Source organism: Apiospora marii (assembly GCF_038362585.1).
Source record: "Apiospora marii strain CBS 49790 chromosome Unknown utg000007l_segment0_segment0, whole genome shotgun sequence".
Lineage (NCBI taxonomy): Eukaryota > Fungi > Ascomycota > Sordariomycetes > Amphisphaeriales > Apiosporaceae > Apiospora > Apiospora marii.
The window spans coordinates 3,177,525-3,197,956 of NW_027117379.1; the positions used below are offsets into that span (position 1 = coordinate 3,177,525).

General features: G+C 40.9%; 7 protein-coding genes across 7 annotated transcripts; 4 read left to right on the forward strand and 3 right to left on the reverse strand.

The window, feature by feature from the left end:
* Window positions 1–8,125: 8,125 nt before the first annotated feature.
* Window positions 8,126–9,439, forward strand: PG985_011407 (uncharacterized protein; the record flags this gene model as incomplete). Its single annotated transcript, XM_066831174.1, has 2 exons — window positions 8,126–8,635; window positions 8,714–9,439. 2 exons carry the CDS (start codon window positions 8,126–8,128, stop codon window positions 9,437–9,439), a joined length of 1,236 nt encoding a protein of 411 aa, XP_066681856.1.
* Window positions 9,440–9,841: 402 nt separating this feature from the next.
* Window positions 9,842–10,540, reverse strand: PG985_011408 (uncharacterized protein; the record flags this gene model as incomplete). Its single annotated transcript, XM_066831175.1, has 1 exon — window positions 9,842–10,540. The coding sequence occupies one exon, from the start codon at window positions 10,538–10,540 to the stop codon at window positions 9,842–9,844; it is 699 nt and encodes a 232-aa protein (XP_066681857.1).
* Window positions 10,541–11,424: 884 nt separating this feature from the next.
* Window positions 11,425–11,807, forward strand: PG985_011409 (uncharacterized protein; the record flags this gene model as incomplete). The annotated part of the gene is made up of 2 exons (XM_066831176.1): window positions 11,425–11,473; window positions 11,521–11,807. The coding sequence occupies 2 exons, from the start codon at window positions 11,425–11,427 to the stop codon at window positions 11,805–11,807; spliced, it is 336 nt and encodes a 111-aa protein (XP_066681858.1).
* A 964-nt stretch (window positions 11,808–12,771) lies between these two features.
* PG985_011410 (uncharacterized protein) lies at window positions 12,772–13,614 on the forward strand (the record flags this gene model as incomplete). Its single annotated transcript, XM_066831177.1, has 1 exon — window positions 12,772–13,614. One exon carries the CDS (start codon window positions 12,772–12,774, stop codon window positions 13,612–13,614), a length of 843 nt encoding a protein of 280 aa, XP_066681859.1.
* A 459-nt stretch (window positions 13,615–14,073) lies between these two features.
* PG985_011411 (uncharacterized protein) lies at window positions 14,074–15,508 on the forward strand (the record flags this gene model as incomplete). Its single annotated transcript, XM_066831178.1, has 2 exons — window positions 14,074–14,161; window positions 14,274–15,508. 2 exons carry the CDS (start codon window positions 14,074–14,076, stop codon window positions 15,506–15,508), a joined length of 1,323 nt encoding a protein of 440 aa, XP_066681860.1.
* A 421-nt stretch (window positions 15,509–15,929) lies between these two features.
* Window positions 15,930–17,921, reverse strand: PG985_011412 (serine-type carboxypeptidase; the record flags this gene model as incomplete). The annotated part of the gene is given in 4 exon segments (XM_066831179.1): window positions 15,930–16,874; window positions 16,917–17,438; window positions 17,497–17,769; window positions 17,787–17,921. 4 exon segments carry the CDS (start codon window positions 17,919–17,921, stop codon window positions 15,930–15,932), a joined length of 1,875 nt encoding a protein of 624 aa, XP_066681861.1.
* A 1,297-nt stretch (window positions 17,922–19,218) lies between these two features.
* On the reverse strand, window positions 19,219–20,422 carry PG985_011413 (NAD(P)-binding protein; the record flags this gene model as incomplete). The annotated part of the gene is made up of 4 exons (XM_066831180.1): window positions 19,219–19,355; window positions 19,435–19,557; window positions 19,639–19,819; window positions 19,889–20,422. 4 exons carry the CDS (start codon window positions 20,420–20,422, stop codon window positions 19,219–19,221), a joined length of 975 nt encoding a protein of 324 aa, XP_066681862.1.
* Between the last annotated feature and the right edge of the window lie 10 nt (window positions 20,423–20,432).

Sequence of the window (20,432 nt, forward strand, 5' to 3'; positions counted from 1 at the left end):
AATTAAAAGAAATATTTAAAAGAGTTAATAGAAATAAAGCGTTTTAAAAAGATTTATAAATAATCGAGTAATATTTAAAAGTTAAATATTTATTAAAGTTAATAAATAATTCCCTTTTAAAAATTAATAATTTAATTAGGATTTATTAAAAAATAAATAAATCCCTTTCTTAATATTATAATTATATTTAATTCACTTTTAAATAAATTAAAGGCAGAAATAAGTTTTATAGGAGAAATAACGATTTAATTCCTATTAAGGCGATTTTTTTTAAGAACGTTATTAATTAATTTATAAATAACTTCGGAAATTTCTAATTAAAATAAAAAGTTTTAATAAATAAAATTAAATCTATAAACGCTTTATAACGTTATTATAAAATTATTTAAAATTATTAATAAATTATTAAAAATAAAGAATATATATTTTAAAAGGAAATTAATTATATTTATATTAAAATTATTTATAAAATATTAATAGAAAAGAAAGGTTTTATAATTAAATAGGTAATTAATTAATATTATCTTTAAATATTATTAATTAATATAAATAAATTCTATTATATTTTAGGATAATTTTTTAAATAATTCCCGTTTAAATAGGGAAAAAAAATTTTAATTTAAAATTATTAAACGAATATAAAGTATTATTTATTTCCTTTACTTTTCTTAAATTATTAAGAAAATAATATTTATATTTAATTTTAAACGTTTAAAGATATTAATAAATAAAGTTAAATTATTTATTATAATTATAAGTTTTTAAATTATATTACTTATAATTACTTTAACTTATTAAGAAATTCTAGGAATAGAAGAGGAAGAAATTCTCGCGGACGAGGAAATAGAAAAAGAGGTATTAAATTTAATTCTAAAAGACCGTTTAATATACCTTTTTAATTATTAAGAAAGGATACCTTTAAATATCCTATTATTAATAATATATAGAAATTAAATATAAATAAATATATATATTTTTAATATAATAATTTAAGGTATATTTAATTATAATATAATAAATTTAAGGATAAATAATTTGTTTAATAGGAATAGGTTTATTTTAAAGTTATTATTTATTTAATTAAAAAATATTATAATTTTTTAAATAATAATAAAATTTAAGTTCGATTGGTATAATTTTATTATAAATAATTTTTAAAAAATATATTTATAAATAAAGTCGTTATATTTCTTATTATTATAGGTTAAATAAAGGAAGTTTATTTTTTATTTATTTCGATTTTATTTTTATTTATAGGAATTAAAAATAATTTAGAATTATTAAAAGATTTAGAAATAAAGGTAACTTTTTTAATATTTTTATTAACGTTTATAATCGTAATATTTATTATTTTTATATTATTTAAAAAGAGGAAAATTAAGGATATTAATATTTTCGTTACGTTAATTTTAAATAATAATAATTAGGAAGATTTATTTATAAAAGGTAAGGATTCGAAATTTAAGAAGTTTAAAAAGAAGATTTATAAACTTAAGAATTAAAAGGAACTTTTAAAATCGTTAATAAATATTTAAGGAAGAAAGGGAAAGGATTTATATAATTATAAGAATTTTTTAAATTAAATTAAAGTGGAATTATCGTTTTTAAATGCTTTATAAATTAATTTAAATTTATATTAAAATATTCGTTATTAATTTATTAAAGCGGTAAATAAGGTTAATTAAAAAGTTTATTAATATATTAAAATAAAGATAATTATCGAATCTTCGTTTATTATTTTATAAGTTATAAAGGCGTATCGTATCTTTATTATTATAAAATTTTATAATAAATATAAAAAAACGGTTTTATACGTTTTATTAAAAGGTAGAGTTTAAGTAAATTAAAGAAGTAATATTAATTTAATTTATTGAAATCTTATTAATCGTTTATAATTAAAGAGATATTTATTATTAGATTTAAGTGTTTATTAATTAATTTTCCTTAATTTATTTAAAAAGATAGATTTTATTCTAAAATTTATAGTAATAAATATAAGTATTAAGGATATTTAGAAATTTATTTAAGTTTTTATTTAGCTATTTAATAAAAAAGAGTTAATATTAATAATCTTAGGATTTCCTTAATTATAAGATATTATAGATATATTTAATATTTAATAGAACTCTTTAGAAATTAACGATTTAAAAGTAGGTAAAAAGATTATAATTATTTAAAGATTATCTTTTTATTTAAGTTAATATTATAAACTCGCTTTAATACTTTATTTATAAGCGTTTAAAAATAATAATTTTAATAATTTTTCTTTATAAATAAATAAAGATTCCTTAAATAATAAATTAATAAATTAAATCGTCTATTTTAATTTAATATTATTATTAAACTTATTTAAATAATATCTATAGATATAGTTATTTATTTAAATATAGAATCTTTATTTATAAACGAATAAAATGTAACGCTTAAATCTATCTTTATTATATAATATTAAATATATATATACGTTTTTTACTTAATATTTATAAATTAAAATAAATTAATTTATCGTACTTTTTATAATTATTTTAAAATATTATTTTTAGAAATTCTTTTTCTTAAATAAATAATAATTTTTAAAGAAATCGATTTATAATTCCTAATATTTATAGGTATAAATTAAGAAATAATATAAACTTTAAAACCTTTTTTAATAAATAAATAAATTATTTATAAATATATTATTAATAAATAAAAAGTTTTAAATAAAGAAATTTCTTTTTAATTTAAAAAAAATAGCTTTAAATTAAGTCTTTTTATTTTTAATTATTTAAATATAAAATATATAAAAGTATAATATATATATAAGGATTATAGAATAATTTTAATCTCGAATATAACGGAATCGATAGATTTATATATTTATTATATATATTTAATATTAGGAATAAAACTTTAAAACCGTTTAAAAAAAAGAATTAAAATTTAAACGAGCTTTATTAATTAATTATAATTATTTAATAATATCTAAATTATAGATTATATAAATTTATAATAATTATAAATAAAAAATTATTAAATTAAATAATAATTTTAATATTAATTTTAAAAAATAAGGATATAAAGGTTTTAAATTTTATTAAGAAACTTTATTTAATAATTAATTATTATAAAATAATTAAATAATTTCTTAAAATAAACCTTTTATTTTTTATAAATATTTATAAACGTATTTTAAATTTAAAAATAAAATTTTATTATTAATTCGATTTTAAATATAATTATTAAACTATTTAAATATATCTTAAAAATAAATATATCTTAATGTTTATAATTCTTAAATTTATTTAATTATAATTTATTAAAATCCTTTAAAAAATATAAAGTATTAATTATTTAATATTTAAATTTATCTATATTATATTAAGATTAATTCTAACCTTTTATTTTAAACATTTCTTAATTACTTTAAAATATTTAAAAGTAATAATTAATTATATAAAATATATTAATAATATCTTTATATAATATAAAATAATTAAGGGATAGCTTTTTTAAATTAAATATTATTTCTTACCCTATATTTTTTAAATTAAAATAAAGTTATCCTTTTAAAAATATAATATTAAATTAAAAGAGATAACTACCTTTAAAACAATTTATTATATTAATAAATAAGTTTTTATAAAATTTAAATGTAAATAAAAATTAAAAATTTAATTAATCCTAATAAATTAAATTGATATTAAATTTTTTTTAAACGTTTTTAAACTTATTTAAAAATAAATTAAAAATTATTTAGAAATCGTTAAACCTTTAAATAAATTAATCGGGGATATTCCTTAATAATAATTAAATATAGAAATAACCTTTTTTTTTTTTTTTTAAATAAAAAGTAAAAGATAATATAAAAATATATAAATATATATTTAATATATTAATCGATTTATTTTTAAATATATTTAAATATAATTATGAATATTATATTATTTAAATATAAAATAAAGTAATTTATTTTATTTTATAAGATTTATTCTTATTTATAAAAATTTAAAGGAATTACGGGATATATAAATATAAACTTTTTAAAATAATTAAATTTTATCGGAAATATAAATATTATTTAAAGATATTTATTTTATTTATTATTTATATAAATTATTAACCTTTAACGTTTTTTTTAATATTTTAAAATATAGAAAGTATTTATATTTATTAAATAAAAGAGTTTTAAATTTTAAATATTTAAATCGTATATATATAAAGGAAAAGGAATTAAATTATTAATACCTTTTTTAAAATTTTATTTTTTAAATTTAATTATTAAGAAAACCTTTTTAATTTCGATTATATAATTAAAAACGGTTTATAAATATAAAAAGATAGTTAAAGAGGTTATAAAGAAATATTAATAAACTTTAAATAAAATAAAAAATAGAAATTTATTAATAATATTATTATTAATTATTTAAGAATTATTTAAAATTAATTAAATAATAAAGATATTAAATATATTTCTTAAATAAAGAAAATATTTTTATTAAATATATTATTTACGAACGAATAAGAAATATAGGAAAATTTAGGAAAGTTTTTTAAAATTAAAATTAAATTGAAATTAAATTTAATTTATCCTTAAAACTTTATTAAAATATATCGGGAATCTATTTAATATTTTAATATTTAAAAGATTTTAATATTCGAATAAATATTTAATTACGAAAAGTTTAATAAAAAAGTTTTTTAAAATAAATATAAACGTTTCTAGATTTATAAAGACGTTTTAAAATACTTACGTTTAAACGTTTAAAGAAAATATTTTTTAAAATATAAAGTTTTAAATATTTTTAGAAAAGTTTATAATAAAATAAAATATTTTAATTAAAGATATTTTAAAATATTATAATATATTATTTCGAATATTTATAATATATTAAGTTTAATTTAATAAAATTAAAAGCTTTTAATCTTTTTATAATAATTTATATATCTTTATAAATAATTATTAAAGATTTTATTAAATTATTTCCTATTTTAATATAAAATAATAAATATAATAATAAATAATAAATATTAAACTCCTTTTCTATTATAATCCTTAATTATAACTATTTATTATCCCTTATAATATAAAATTTAAAATAAATTTAAAATTTATAATAATATTATATTTAATTATTAAAAAAGGAATTATTTATTTATATTATATAAATTTAAAATCTATTAAAAATTATTTATATCGAATAATAAAGTTTTTAAAATTAATATATATAAATATTAATTTTATATAAATTTTTAAAAAAAGCTTTTAAAAATAGATATAAATTTTTATAATATATATTCTTTAAAATTTATAATTTATTTCTCTTTTTTATCGTATATATATATATATATATTATTATTTTTTATTTTAATCCTTTTTATATTATTATATATTTATAATATTATTTATATTTTAATATTTATTTATATATATTATAATAATTATTAATAATAATAATAACGTTATATTATACGTATTTATAAAAAGCGTTTTTAATAATTCTAATAAAATTAATATCGTTATATTAATAATTAAACTTTAACTTTTTAAAAAATTTAATTTCTATAATTATTATATCGTTTTAAATAAATTCGATTTTAAAATATTTAAAATCGTATTTAATAATATACCTTTTAAATTATTATAATATATAACTTTTTATATATACGATTTATATATTATATATAAAATATATAACGATAAAAATCGTTATTAAAATTATTAAACGATAAAAAATATATTTATATATATATAAAACGGAAATAAAATTTTAAAAACTATAGAATTTAATAAATTCGACAAAAGTCGATATAATAAAATCGTAGATTAATTTAATTAATTAAAAAGAAAAGGCCGTCGTCGATAAACGGGAAATAAATTAAAATTAATAAATAATCCTTTAATAAATATATTATTATCGATTTATTATTAATCGATTATTATATAATTAATTAATTTATATATTTATTTAATTTAATTTATTATATAAAAAGTAATAGGTTTTATATAAATTTTCTTTTTAATATAAATAATAAATTAACGTCTTCCGTAAGATAAAAAATATATTTATTAATTATAATATTTTTTAAAAATTATATATTAACTTTATAAAAACGTTTGATTAAAATATTAAAAAATTTATAATAATAAATAACGTCCTTTATTATTTAAAGATTATATAATATTATTTTAAAAAGGAAAAAAATTTAAATTAAGTAAAAACTAATACGGACCGTTTATTTTAAATAAATCGATTAATAAATCTTCTTTTACCTTAATAAATTTAAATAGATTTAAGGTATTTTAAAGTATATATTATTACGAAAATTCTTTATAGCTATTTATCCTAAAAGGACTACGCTTACGGATAAATAGAGATTTAATTTTACTATTCTAATAGATTATAAAACGACCTTAAATAATTAAATAATATCGGATACGAATTTAAAGAAAAATTAAGAAAAAATAAATTCATTTTAAAAAAAGGTAATTTTATTTCTTAAAAAATAAAATCGGTTTTAAAAGAAGGATATTATATATATTAATTAAGCTCGTTTTTTAAATTAATTTCTTAATAAATTAAATTTATTTCTAAAAGGTTTTTAAATAATTTTAATAGAATTATATATATTATTAAGTGGATATAAGTATTTTTAAATAGATATAAACGAAAGGAAAATAGTAAAGTTATAATAGATTTATATATAAAAAGCGAGGATATTTTTTTCTTTCCATTGGATATATTAGTATATATAAGAAAAGGGACGTTAATAGATAATTTTTATAACTATAGACATTTATAGATTAGGTTTACCCCTATTAATTTTATAACCCGGTCTTTGCACTTCTGGCCTTGATATGCCCTTCGTGCCGCTGTGACGCTCTGACGGTGGGGGATAGACACCTGGGCGGGTCGGTCTACAGGATCGCTCAGGGTACAACTGGGATTCGGGCCCAGGCTTTATGGCCTTGACTGGTAAGTATACAGCATCATTTCTTCAGAAGCGCAGGTCCTGAACGCATCGGCGCTACTCGAGTTCGTCCCAAAGACTTCCTTGAGGGTGGAGGATCTGCTATTAATAGTTTTTCGATGGGGGTCCCCAAATTGCTAGCGTTGCCGCTAACTCAGGTACGGGGTTTGAGGTAAACTGGCCCGCAGCTCTAGGCCCTGGGGCTAAAATCGAGGTGCAGTAAGCCTGGTTGGAAAACCCAAGGCCAGAACCAAGGCGACCGCCACCTAAGAAGTAGGATGCCAGAATGCATCCTTCGTCAGGAAAGAAATTACGAGGGCAGATATGCAATTTGACTCAATACTTTGGATCCATGATCGGTGAGAAGGCTCAGCTCCAAGTCCGCAAAGCTCAGTTACCGGTTCTTACTGATAGCTGGCACTTGGATTAGTTCTTGCGATTTCACACTAAATGCACGTCCATTACCAATTAAGCCTCTGAAAGTAGGACTTCCACCGCTTTACAATTTCGAAAAATTTCCATATGGCTCAAATCGATGTCTACTCGATGACATTATCTGCAAAGATCGTCTACCGGTGGAGGCTATGCTTGGTGGGAGGGGCAGAGGTGGACACGCTTCATTGGGACCTCAGTAAGCAGCCTGAGACATGGGTCCAAATCCGTAAAATGAGATGGGGAGATCGCATCTTATGTAGCAGCTAGATCAGCCGTTCGGTCAGTCGGCTGCATAACGAGCTGAGCTCACCCCTGCCCTGTAGGGAAGTGACGTGACGTAGCATCGGGTAGCGCATTACTATAATTACCCAACGCGGTGCCCGAAAAGTGCCTCTCTTTGCAAGCTAGCGACCAGAATGGGGAATTGATCTGCTTGACGAGGGATCGACCAATCGCCGGCCACGTCAGTTAGCCCCGATCGACGCCCGTATATATCAACTTACTAAGGGCAACGGTGTATTTGCGGCTGACTTGCCGTTGGCCTAGCTCATGGGGAGAGGGTCTCCTTTTCAGCCCAAAAGGCAGGGCTCCTGTGCGACAGACTGTTGCCTACATATACTACTTGATACGGAAGCCTGCTAGACAAGATGTTCCAATTCTCCCACCACACTCCTTCATCGCTCCTGCTTGTTCCTTGAGTTGCATCGCCATTCTTTATAGACTGTCGCTGAAAACCAAAATGCTGGGCTCCCTCCCCCTCGCCTTCCTGGCCGCCACGGCCAGCGCCGCCAGCATCTCGGCCCGCGCCGACCCGCTGCGGCCGCGGTGGCAGCCCGGCAGCACGCCGATCCGCGGCGTCAACCTGGGCTCGCAGTTCATCGTCGAGCCGTGGATGGCGGCGGACGCGTGGCGCGACATGGGCTGCGGCGACGCGCCCGACGAGTGGACTTGCGTTCAGTCCCTGGGCCAGGACAAGGCCGACGCCGCCTTCAAGAAGCACTGGGCGTCTTGGGTCACCAAGGACGATATCTCCAAGATTGCCAGCCTGAAGCTCAACACCATCCGCATCCCCGTCGGGTTTTGGATCAAGGAGGATCTTGTTGATCGCGGCAGCGAGCACTACCCCAAGGGTGGTCTTGCTTACCTCGACAAGATCGTCGGGTGGGCTAGCGATGCTGGGTTGCAGGTTATCATTGACTTGCACGGAGGGCCCGGCTCGCAGAGCAAGGATCAGTCTTTCACCGGACACGTGAGTTGAATCTTCCATCCATCGGGACCTATGCCTGCCCCCATGCACCCGCTGACATGAATGCCTTCGGGCACACAGAGCATATCGAATCCCGGCTTCTACACGCCGGCCAATTTCGAGCGCGCCAACAAGTTCCTCGAGTGGATGGCCGAGCGCATCCACAAGAACACGGCCTACCGCAACGTCTACGCCCTGCAGGTCATGAACGAGCCCGTCCACGCCGACAACGAGTTCGGCAGCCAAGCCGCCGCCATGGTCAAGGACTTCTACCCGGCCGCCTGGACGCGCATCCGCAACCGGGAGAAAAGCCTCGGGGTCGCGGCCAAGGACCAGCTCAACATCATGTTCATGGGCCAGTCGTGGGGCTCGGGCGACCCGGCCAGCCACCTACCGTCGGACCACTCCCTCATGTCGACCGACGACCACAAGTACTACAAGTGGGACCCCAAGTTCGGCAAGCAGTCGACGCGCCAGGACTACCTGTCCGCGGCGTGCAGCGACAACGACCACGGCAGCAGCGTGGTGGGCGAGTGGTCGCTGCAGGTGGCGACGGACGACGGCGACGACAAGAACTGGTCGCCCAAGAACAACGAGAACAACCAGGATCTCAAGAAGTTCTACAAGCAGTTCTGGGCGGCGCAGGCGCAGGCCTACGAGAAGGCCGGCGGTTGGGTGTTTTGGTCTTGGAAGTGCAACTGGATCGGCGGGTTCAGCGAGTACCGCTGGTGCTACGAGGCCGCCGTCGACGCGGGGGTTATCCCCAAGGATGCTACGAGCGCCAAGTCGGTGTCGCCCTGCAAGTAAGCATCTTCGCTGTGCCTAACTACTTTCAACAAATATACTTTTACTTCTTCACCTGCACTGTGCCTTGTCTCTTTCGTTGGAGTTGGGTATCGGTGACTTAACATCAGGTGTTCAATCGCGAATACTTTTGCCTATTCTGATATGATGTACAGTATATTACCTCACTCAGCATCCAGATGAATCTCATGGAGGAAGGTGACCCGTCGGTATTACCAAAGATACTCTAGCATAGACCTCGCTGGATGGTTCATCGGTTATCGGTCGCCGCAACCACCTCATCATAGTCTTGTAGCTAGGGGGAAATACCCAACATCAGCTTGCCTAGTTGTTCCTTGTTAAATCCCCCTCAATCGATCAATCTTCTGACCTTCAGGAGAAGTTGAATGTGTTGATCTTACTTACTTAATATCGTATGCCCTGCCCCTCGCCGTAAAATCTCCTGAGAAGTTGGCTGTGCTCATCCTGGGCAATCCTCATATATCTGATCGCCTCGCTGTGCGAGCCTCCTCCGCCCTCGCCACTACGCTGGTTGGCCGTATTGCCGCCGGAAGAATTGTAATTGATGTTAATCCACCCGGTCTGGGTAAATTCACTCTGGCCTGGCTGCGGACGGTTGACCGAGATGGTCTCCCCACCGCTGAGGGTGCCACTGCGCTGTTGGGTGCCACTGGTGACACTGTCTGGAAATCGGCGAGCAACCGCGAGGGGACTTAATAGATAGTTGGAGCTCGGACCCCGTGCTTGGTACCCTTGAGCGATATAGTTCGGGGTGGATTCGGCAAATGTACTGGTATTTCCGCTGGGCCCTGCAGAGCGGTACTGGCCACACCCGCACTGGTGAAAACCACCACAGCTGCTGGGATACGGGATTACTTGCCAGGATATTCCGTACGGGGTCCCACAGGTGAAGTTGGGCGTTTGGTTCCCGTAGCTGTTGGCGAAGCCGGGTGCCAGGGTGTGTGGGTGGCCGTCATTGGTTCTGTCCATCGAGAAGGCGTCGGAACTACCGCCGCCTGATATGGCAGAGAAGCCAGAGCCAGTGGTACTAGAGGCGATTGAGCTTCTACGAGAGCCCGTGTTTGAAGTTGCTCTTCCGGTCATATTGAATACTGGTAAACCTTGGCTACCTCTTTAAGTGAGTTTCTTTGCGTTTGCTGTTTGGTTTCAGATGCTTGGCTATGTCGTGATTGTTCGTTATCATGCTTTGTAGACATGGAGGAAGCATATTAATGGGAATAGCTCTCCATTAAGTAGTTAATTATGTTCATATCAATGAGCTAGTTGTCTACACCTTTTGGTTGATAGGTGGCTTCAAAAAAGGAATGGATTCTGCTAGTAGGAAACAGAGTCAACCCCCCTTTGTGCATGTCTCTGGTGTCTTTGCGTGAATAATCGTTCCCGAGACAGCGCTTCTCGAGGACGTTCGCCACATGTCCAGTGGGTGCTACGAGCGCCGAGTCGGCGTCGTCGTATATTGGAGTATGAGAAGGTATCGGGCCTCCTGGCACATAGGGAGCATGGTAGTACTGCCTGTCGATTATATCGCTCCCGTCCTTCCGTACTAAGGGCTTTTCTCCCTTTGGCCTTTCTTGGATATGCGCAGACTTTGATCTAATAAGCTTATGGCCAGCTATTCCTCTTGGATAAACAGTATACCCCAAGAGGGAAAAATGAAAGTTTCTCTAATAAGCGATTACTTAATCCCTTGCATTCAAGACAATAGGATAGCATGAGATAAATATTGAAACAGAAAGGAATAAACACCGAATGTCGCTTAGTATACTATGTCTAAATGTTGGCATAATCATCACGAAATTGGTACTTCTGGACTCCTAACTATAGCTTGCCCATCGCAAGTCACAACGAGTCGTCACATTCAACGCGAAATGCAATGCTACCTGAAGTTACCAAAGCCTCTCCTCCTTAATTAAATTTCATGGTCCCGTTCGGATGAATGTTGACCACGAACTGGCTGTAAAACGGCCATGATGCCTGGCCGGGTATCGGCGGTCACTCCGGATCCCGAAGGGGCCTGTGAGCCGTCACCGAGGCGGGGTCTGTTGTTGCTAAAATTGTTGAAGATATCGACGGCAAGGGCCCGTGGACTGTAGCCCGAGGCGCTGGACGGGCCGCTACCGACGCTGCTGCCGCCGTAGCTATTCCAGTCGATGGGTGCAAACAGCGTATCGGCCGCATCAAGGTCGAACGGATTGCGCGCGGGTTCGGTGAATGGTCCAAACCCAGCGTTGGTGCTGCTGCGTCTGCTGCTAGCGAAACTGTCGCTGGCGTTGGATACAGTGATAGTCCTAGCTCTTGCGCTAGATGTATCGTTGTTGACAGAGCCGCCATCCTGGGAGATGGTCGATGAAGATTCCATGGTGCTAGGGGCCTTGGAGTTGTTGGGAGATCCCAGCTCGGACCGTATATTTCTGTAAAGTTTTGAGTTGTTCATAGTCTGACCGGCTCTTCGGGTAGGTTACTGCTGCCTCCTTTTATTGTAGTGTTCCTGAGTATTCAGACGCTTTTAATTGAGGTAGGATGGATAGGCAAATAACCCACCCGAGAAGGATGGACCTGGGTTAAGTAGTAGCTTGTTTGCTCTTTGGGGAAGTTGCTGCCAAATGGTAATTACTAGCTTGTGGTCTAGACAGACCAATCGAAATCACTACAGGGCCACCAGAGACATCATTCTTTGAGTACATCCCTGGACCGTTGCTCAGCGATTCGGGCCATCTTTATTCCCAGAGACATCGTCTCATCGAAGGACTTGCTCGACCCGTCTAGCAGTAGTGTGGGAGACTGTCGATCCTTTTCTCTACAGTCAATATACACATGACCAGTCTGCAAGACCAGAGCGTACGACTAAGGAAACACCCATGATACGACAACGTTATCGAGCAGTCAAAATTTCATACCCAAGTCCTCTGAAACCGAGTCTATGGGGGACCTTTGACAGTATTGGCTCTCGATTGTCATTCTCAAAATTAAAGTTTATCTCGGTCCTGGTATTCATCTTGGTTAAGGTGGCCCGATGGGAAGCTAAATAAATATAATACCATTGGATGAATACTATTAACTTTGAAAAAACCTATCTCCGAATGCTGGCCCTTCCAAGGGACCCGACATATTAAAGCATTTAATCGACATTGTAGAATTTCATACATCCTGTCAAACACACCAACCCTTTAAACACTTCCAGTCCTGAGTACCAAGACACAAGCAAAGCCATCAACCATCATTATTGCACGCCGCGTATACCTCGAGTAGTGGTGTTCATCTGACAACTCTCACTTACCACCACCACCAACAAAAACATTCGCCCAATCCTTCCAATGGCTTCATCCAAGAACATCTCGGGCGTCGCTGCTACAGCGAGCCCATACGATAATGACTGCATGATGATATCGACTCATCCAGCAGAAAAAAGAGTACGGAAGACACAGAGCATCATCGACTCTTGGAAAACTGCGAGCTCGGCTGCGGGCTCCATGAAGGCCCAGAAGAAGGTCACCACACACCCCACACATGCCACCAACGCAGAAAGGCAGACCGACAATCCGGTATCCAGCTCATGCAGTCTCTGCGAGGAATCAGGCACGAAGTGCTTCCTCTGCGATGGTTTGCCCAACATATGCAGCGTCTGTGACACATCCTGCACAGCAGTCAACCTACGTGCCATCACAGAGCTGCCCGGGGACATTCAATCAAACCCCGATCAAATACCAGAATTCTGCGAGGCCTGTTTCAAGACGTTGAGCCCGGCAGACTTGGACTCGCGACTCCAGCCCGCCCTGGACGTCAATGATCGCCAGACTGGAGAGAGCACAGTTCGCCAGACCGCAAAGAGCACAGTTCACCAGACCAGAGAGGGCACAGTCGCGGTGGACTTCCCGGGTATGGGATACGTCCTCGACAACAGCTATCTGCAGATCATCCACCCCGGCGAGACGCTGACGGTAGCGGATCATTCAGAGGTGTTGAGCCGGGAGATCGTGGGCAAGGATGATGGTCCCCAGGAGAGGAGGAAAAAGGCGAAACTCGGTGTGAGGCAGAGGATCGCCTTGATGGGGGATCTCGCTGGTAAATTGGCATCGGCAAAGCGAGGCAAGAGGCAGGAGAGGCGGCAGAAGAAGTCCACACGCCGATTGAGGGCTTTGCAACAACCAATTCAGTAGGATATTTGCCAAGACCTCCTGTTTTAGAGGCATGGGTTGATATCATAGTCGTGGTCGGATATTTGGAGATCTACAATACCTGCGATACATTGATCCAATAATTGAGCAGCATTTTCAACCAAAACAATGGCCGTTGAGCTGGAGAATGTGACATTGACGGGAAAATCAGTTGACAGATTCTGATTGGGGCGATCAACCCCACTGGAGCAGCTACCCCGGATTTCGTTACAGGGCTGAGCACGCTGAAAACTGGGTGGGCAGGTAAGGCGGACCGCTGAGTTTTAGGGGACAATGCTAGCCTGCAGATCGGTGAAGCTCAGACCCGAGCAAGCAACCCGCTTTAGCCCGAATCCATCAAAAATTTACGCTTGGCAAAATCCATCAAGCTCAATTGGCATATGACGCGAGGCTGTCCCTCTGTACACCTGTCGCAGCCAGCACCGAGGTTTCCAAGAAAACATGTTCTCAGCACCATGGGTATGCCGGCGCTGCGCAACAGCTCTGGCAAAGCCTCTGCGGCGCCAATTCCTTCGTTATGCTAGCACAGGTACGTTTCCAGCTCCCATTCCCCTCCAATGACCCATCCAAACGAGATCCTGCAAGCTGAGCTGTAGACGTTGGGATCCTGAATGACCTCTGACCCTTCCCTGCGACATCAGACGCACCCTCCGCAAACCTGCCCCCAGTCCTGCTCCAGCGCGCCCGCAATCTTGCCGCCGAACATGCCACCCTAGCCACGACCCTCGAGCAGGGCTTCGACGCCAAAGCCGCCAAGCGCCTCGGCGAGCTCTCGCGGGTCGCCACCGCCCTGCAGTCCTACGACGCCGCGCGCTCCTCCCTGACGGAGCTGAACCAGATGTCCGAGTCGAGCGACGCCGAGCTGCGGCAATTGGCGCAAGACGAGCTCGCCAGCACGCATGAGCAGATCACGACGCTGGCCACGGCGCTCTCGGCCTCCCTCACGCCCCGCGACCCCTACGCCCAGCTGCCCTGCCTGGTCGAGATCCGGCCCGGGCCCGGCGGGCAGGAGGGCCGCTACTTCGCCGACGCCGTCTACAAGATGTACCGCGCCTACTGCCTGCGGGTAGGCCTGCGCGCCAACACGGTCAAGTACGAAGTCGTCGACGGCGCCGAGACGGCGGGCGGCGGCGCGGCCAACGAGTCGCCCCTCGCCGAGGCCGTGCTCGAGGTCCTGGACGAGGGCGCCTACGACCACTTCCGCTCCGAGGCCGGCATGCACCGGGTCCAGCGCGTGCCCGCGACGGAGAAGCAGGGGCGCACGCACACGAGCGCCGTGGCCGTCTGGGTGCTGCCCTCGTTCCCCGCGGGCGACTCGGCCGGGTCGGCGGCCATGGAGGCCGACTTCGACAACCCGGAGTCGGACTTCTACATCGACCCCAAGGACGTGCGCTCCGAGAAGATGCGCGCGGGCGGCGCGGGCGGGCAGCACGTGAATAAGACCGAGTCGGCGATCCGGTTGACGCATATCCCGACGGGGACGGTGGTCTCGATGCAGGACTCGCGGTCGCAGCACCGGAACCGCGAGGACGCGTGGCGACTGCTGCGGTCGCGCGTGGCGGCGCAGCGGCGCGAGGAGCAGGAGAAGGTGGCCAACTCGCTGCGCAACAGCGTGCTGGCCAAGAACCAGATCACGCGCGGCGACAAGATCCGGACCTACAACTACCAGCAGGACCGCTGCACCGACCACCGGTCCGGCATGGACGTGCACAACTTGCCCAACGTGCTGCTGGGCGGGGAGCACCTGGGGCAGCTCATGGAGTCGGCGCGGTCGTGGCTCGTGGGGCGGGACATCCAGGCCCTCATCGCGGAGGAGGAGATTAAGGCGGCGGAGGCGGAGAAGGGGAGTGGGAATGGGAAGAATAAGAAGAAATGATGCGCCCAAGATGTGTAATCTATAAAAGGTGGATTCACTCACCATTACCTTGGGTTTGGGGTGTCTCACTTCCAGGGAACTGTTAGAACATAGACGATTGGGGCTATGGTGTAGACACACCTGCTCGAAGCTGTGACATACGGAAAAGGCGAGGGTACGTCTTGACTCATACAAAAATCTATATATTTATGTATATATACCAAACCACTTCAAATACACCTGACCAACAATAGTTGTGCGGGCTCTTGCGGTTCAAGTTCTGGTTATATTTGTTGGCTAGGAAATACGAGTATCCATATGGTATCAGTCTGACGGTGTACTGTCCTTGAATACCTGTCATTATTTACTATGGTACCAATATACACAGTTCATGTCCCCAGTCGGGTTCATTCGGCTAAAACCACCTTTCAATCTGTATCTGTCACAGCACAATCAAGACGATCGCGCTCCAACCCCCGATCACGACCCACCAGCCCACGGTCAGCGCCGCATTCTTCGCGGCCTCCGCGTCAGAAGAAGACGAAAAAGAATGAGAAGAAGGAAGAGGCGGCGGGGGACTCTCGGCACCCTTGCCCTGCAACCCGCTTATGTCCCCCTCCATCCCGGGCCCTGTCCGGTGGCCGAGCGACTCGGCGCCGACCTGGGGGTAGTCGGGCTCTGTGGTGAAGGCCTGGACGGAGCTCAGCGACGAGCCCCGCCCGAGCAGGACCTCGAGGTGGCGGAACGTCGCGCTGGGCGCGTACTGCGGCACCATGTGGCCCGCCAGGTCGACGGTGACGAAGGTCAGCCCCCGCTCCGTGTGCGTCGTGCCCATGACCCCCGCCGCGGCCAGGGTGGCGAGGCGGGTCGGGTCCAGGTTGGGGTCCGGGAGCACGTCGGGGGCTTTGATGTCGGCGTCGGCGACGGATAGGGTGCGGTAGGGCACGTAGAAGGGATCCATGGGAGGGAACTGGAAGCCTAGTTGGCCGCCCCAGGTCATGTTTTGGATGGCTAGGAGGGTGCCGTTGGCGATCAGTATCATATCGAGCAGGCCGTGGCCGATGATGACGTTGTGCGTCGCGTCGATGACCTGTGGCACTTTGCGAAAACTGCTGGGCTCCGACCGGTCTGCGTCGTTGAAGCCGCTCGGCTCCATCTTGCCGCCGTCGTCGACGAAGACGGGGCGGTCGGTGCAGGCGGTCCAGTCCGTATCCAGGGGCGCGTGGATGGTCTTCTTGACGTCGGTGCGGTTGAAGTACGGCATCGTGCCCGTGGGCTGGTATTCGAAGGAGCCCGGGAAGCCGAGGGGGTCGTACAGCAGCGGGCAGGTGGTAGCGACCTGGTAGATGTCGAAGCAGGGGTTGACGGACAGCTGCGCCTCGAAGACCTAGTTGAACAGGTCGTCGCACTTGTCGCTGGCGTTGTATACGGGCTGGGGGCCCGGGGGCGGGTACCGCATGTACTTGGCGGTGTACTCGGCGAAGCCGCACGACTGGTGCTTCTCATGGATGTGGGCCGAGAAGGAGTCGTTGAAGGGCATCAGGCTGTTGTAGTGGTCCGCGAAGGGCACGATGACAATGCTCGTCTGCACCTGGTCGACGCCGATGCAGGGGTCGTAGATGAGCATGCCCGACAGGTTGTAGTAGGTCGCGTCCTGGGCGTCCAGCATGGCGCCGGCGTAGGACTCGCCCGTGATGTAGACCTTGTACCCCTGCGTGGCGAACAGGTTCATGAAGTTCATCCAGAAGCCGAGGAACTGCGCCGCCAGCTCCTCCTCGTTGGTGATGATGACGTGGCCCGTCGAGAAACCGGTGCCGACGGGCTGCTCGATGTAGACCACGTTGGTGAGGCGGTTCCAGCTCGAGGGGTTGGGCACCGGCTTGTGGGTGGCGTATTGCCATAGAAAGGGGCCATTCTCTTGCATGAGACCTTCGAGCGAAGGGTAGCCGGGCTATTGATGTTCTATGTCAGCCATGGCGCGCCATTACCTCCGAGGAGACACAACATACACCACCATTGAGAAAGATGACAGTTTCTTTCTCGGCCGCGTTGTTGGTAGAAGGGAGAAACCAGAAGAACAGCTTCTCCGCAGCATTAATGTCTTCCGTAATCGACAGCAGTCCGGCGTAAGACTCGCCGATATCGAAATCCACATCAGGGAGTCCAGTGCCATTGACGGCGTAAGCTAGAGGAGTGCAAGTCAGATGGATTAGACCTCTGAGGTAGCCAGCCGCCAGGACTCGCCAGTGGTGTTGGAATTGGCGAATCTGCTGGGCATAGAGCTGTTACTAGAGGCGACATGATGGTCCATAGAGATTTTGGGGTTTTGGGACAGGACTGGCGACTTCTTTCCTACATGCTGCCAGCTCCGCCGGGCCTCTGTCAAGCTTCCAGCTGAAAGCAGTGCTGACGAAGCTACGGTGCACCACTTCATATTGCGAGTATGTCAATAGTAATAGTTCGTTCCGGAAAGCCCTCGCTCTGGCGAATGATAAAGAAGTGGATTCGAGTTGGAACGGCTGTAGCTTTAGGAAGAGGGGATGGGAGGCTGTATACTCCGTACAAGCTGGTAGATGATGGCCGATAAGGGAGATCGAAGTGAGGACCTTGGGATGTCTCCGGCGATCCGCAATATTTTACCTAGTTGCTGGAGGCCATACATGATTCATATGCAAATAGTCTTGGTGGTGGAGGTTGCTGCTTCATGCGGCGACGTGACTGCTACCACTCGCTGAAAATGGCAGACCCGTGCATGCTGACATGGTTGCCCACGATGCCATTAACCAACGGGTTCTTAGTACTACATTCTGCTGCAGTGGCTGAGAGGCCGATTCGTCTGGTCTTTTGTCTGGACAAGGAAAGGCCATGACTAAATCTAGGAGCAGGAGAAATCGCTCATTCCTACGAGTTGTTATTTAGTACGAAAGATGAATGTTTGCGGATGAAATTCCCTGTTCGGAGAGAACCTTCGCTACTTCTTCAGGGGCCAGTGTGAGTGGAAGCTTGCCCTGACTGGTGGTACGGCGGGGCGTGGAGATGTTTGATTGGTGAGCCAGCTTCCCCAAAGCAGTTCATCCGGACTCATCAAGCCTGGCAGATCCGAGCGTTCCCTCCCCTCTCTGGTGCGAGAACATTTGTCGGCACGTCAACTGTAAGAAAATCATTTACCTACGAGATTCTCCGCGCTATTTGTCCAAAGGACCAGAAAACATTGCTATTTGATACTTGCAGCTCTATCTCCATGCCAGTGGTCCATGCCTAAAATATTATTTCTGGTTATCGAATGGTTCTTGGTATGTGAAAGGATCAACCGGGAACCGTGAATTGGATGTTTGGAAATGGCAAATGGCCGGCTGGGGCATCCTTGGGCCTGCAGAGAGAGGGTCGCTGCAACTGGCCCCGCCCGTCGGCTTTAGTGGTAGATGGTAGCGTGATCGCTAACTGCTGAACTGCTCAATGCCCAACGATACTGTACATTTTATTACTCATTTCCCGTCTTATATAATAGCAATGAATTGAACTTGACATCAAAATTATGAAAATAGGCACATAGATATTAGTGTCAAGATACCCAGCTTCGTCAAAGCCAAATTTTCGAAACTATTCGCTATGAGACGTTGCAGGCAGATCGGAGCTCGAGATTCTGCTGCTGTCCACATGAAGTGGGCGGAGCTGAGCGTACCCCACAAGGGGCCCAGGTTAATTGACCCACAGAACGACCTCCACCGAATTTAGTACGTAAACGACTGCGACACCAGCTGTTCGCCCGTCTTCCAGAGTCTCTCCGCATCAATCGGATCTCGGCCCCAGGGCAGCATTTCTTCCCATTTGACAGGATTGCAGTCCTGCAGATATGATCCATTCCATTCTGCGAGCGTGAATCCGTCAGTTCTTGGACCTCTGATTTTTTTTTTTTTTGGAAGTGGTCTTGTTTTCGAGCAGCTTACCAGGCGCATCCAGGCTCGGATGGAAGGCGGCGACGACATGCGTCGCAACTCCGCTCTCCATTGTTTTTGTCTTGAGCTGTTGTGCCAGAATGTTCCTATGCCCATGGACTCGATCGAGCTCGCCTACACCGGACTAGTCAGCTGAGAGCTCCAATGATGACATGGTGTTGACACCGAGGCAAATGTTCAACCGGTTGGACTTACTGATCTCGACAAACTCATCCTGCTTCACATCTCTTCCCAGGTTGGTCCAGATGACTCCCGGGTGCAGGCTGACAGAGACCAGGTTTTTCTTGCCCAGCTTCTGGGCCAGCGAGAGGGAGAAGAGCATGTTGGCTGTCTTGGACTGGCCGTAGGCAGTCCATCGATCATAGACTTTGCCGTCCTGATTTCCCACGTCATTGATCAGCTTCCAAGTTCCGATGAGTATATACGGGGCTTCGTTTTATCTTACATCAAAGTCCAGGTCTTCAAAACGAACGTGCGAGAAACGATGGCCGTCGCTACTGACGTTAACCACGCGCACCGGCGAGCCCCGGGCCAGCATCTTGGGGAGCAGCAGGTTGGTGAACAGGAAATGCCCGACGTAGTTGGTGCCGAACTGCCGCTCGATGCCGTCGACGGTCTTGGCGTAGGGGCAGGCCATGACGCCCGCGTTGTTGACGAGCACGTCGACGGTCTCCTCGAAAGCGTTGACCTCGGCGGCGGCCTTGCGGATCTGGGCCAGGGAGCCCAGGTCCAGCGCGACGCACCGGACCTTGACCGTGGCCTCGACGGCGCGGATCTGGCCGGCCGTCTGCTCGGCGGCGGCGAGGCTCCGCGTCGCTAGGATGATGCAGGCCGGTCGGTACTTGGCGATGGTCAGGGCAAAGGCGGCGCCCAGGCCGCCCGGGGTCGCGCCGGTTACGAGGACGGTCTTTCCGGCGATCTGGGCTTGGCAGTCGGCTGCGACCTCGTCGCCGGTGGTGTCAGCGGTATAGGGGCTCATTTTTGCTGTT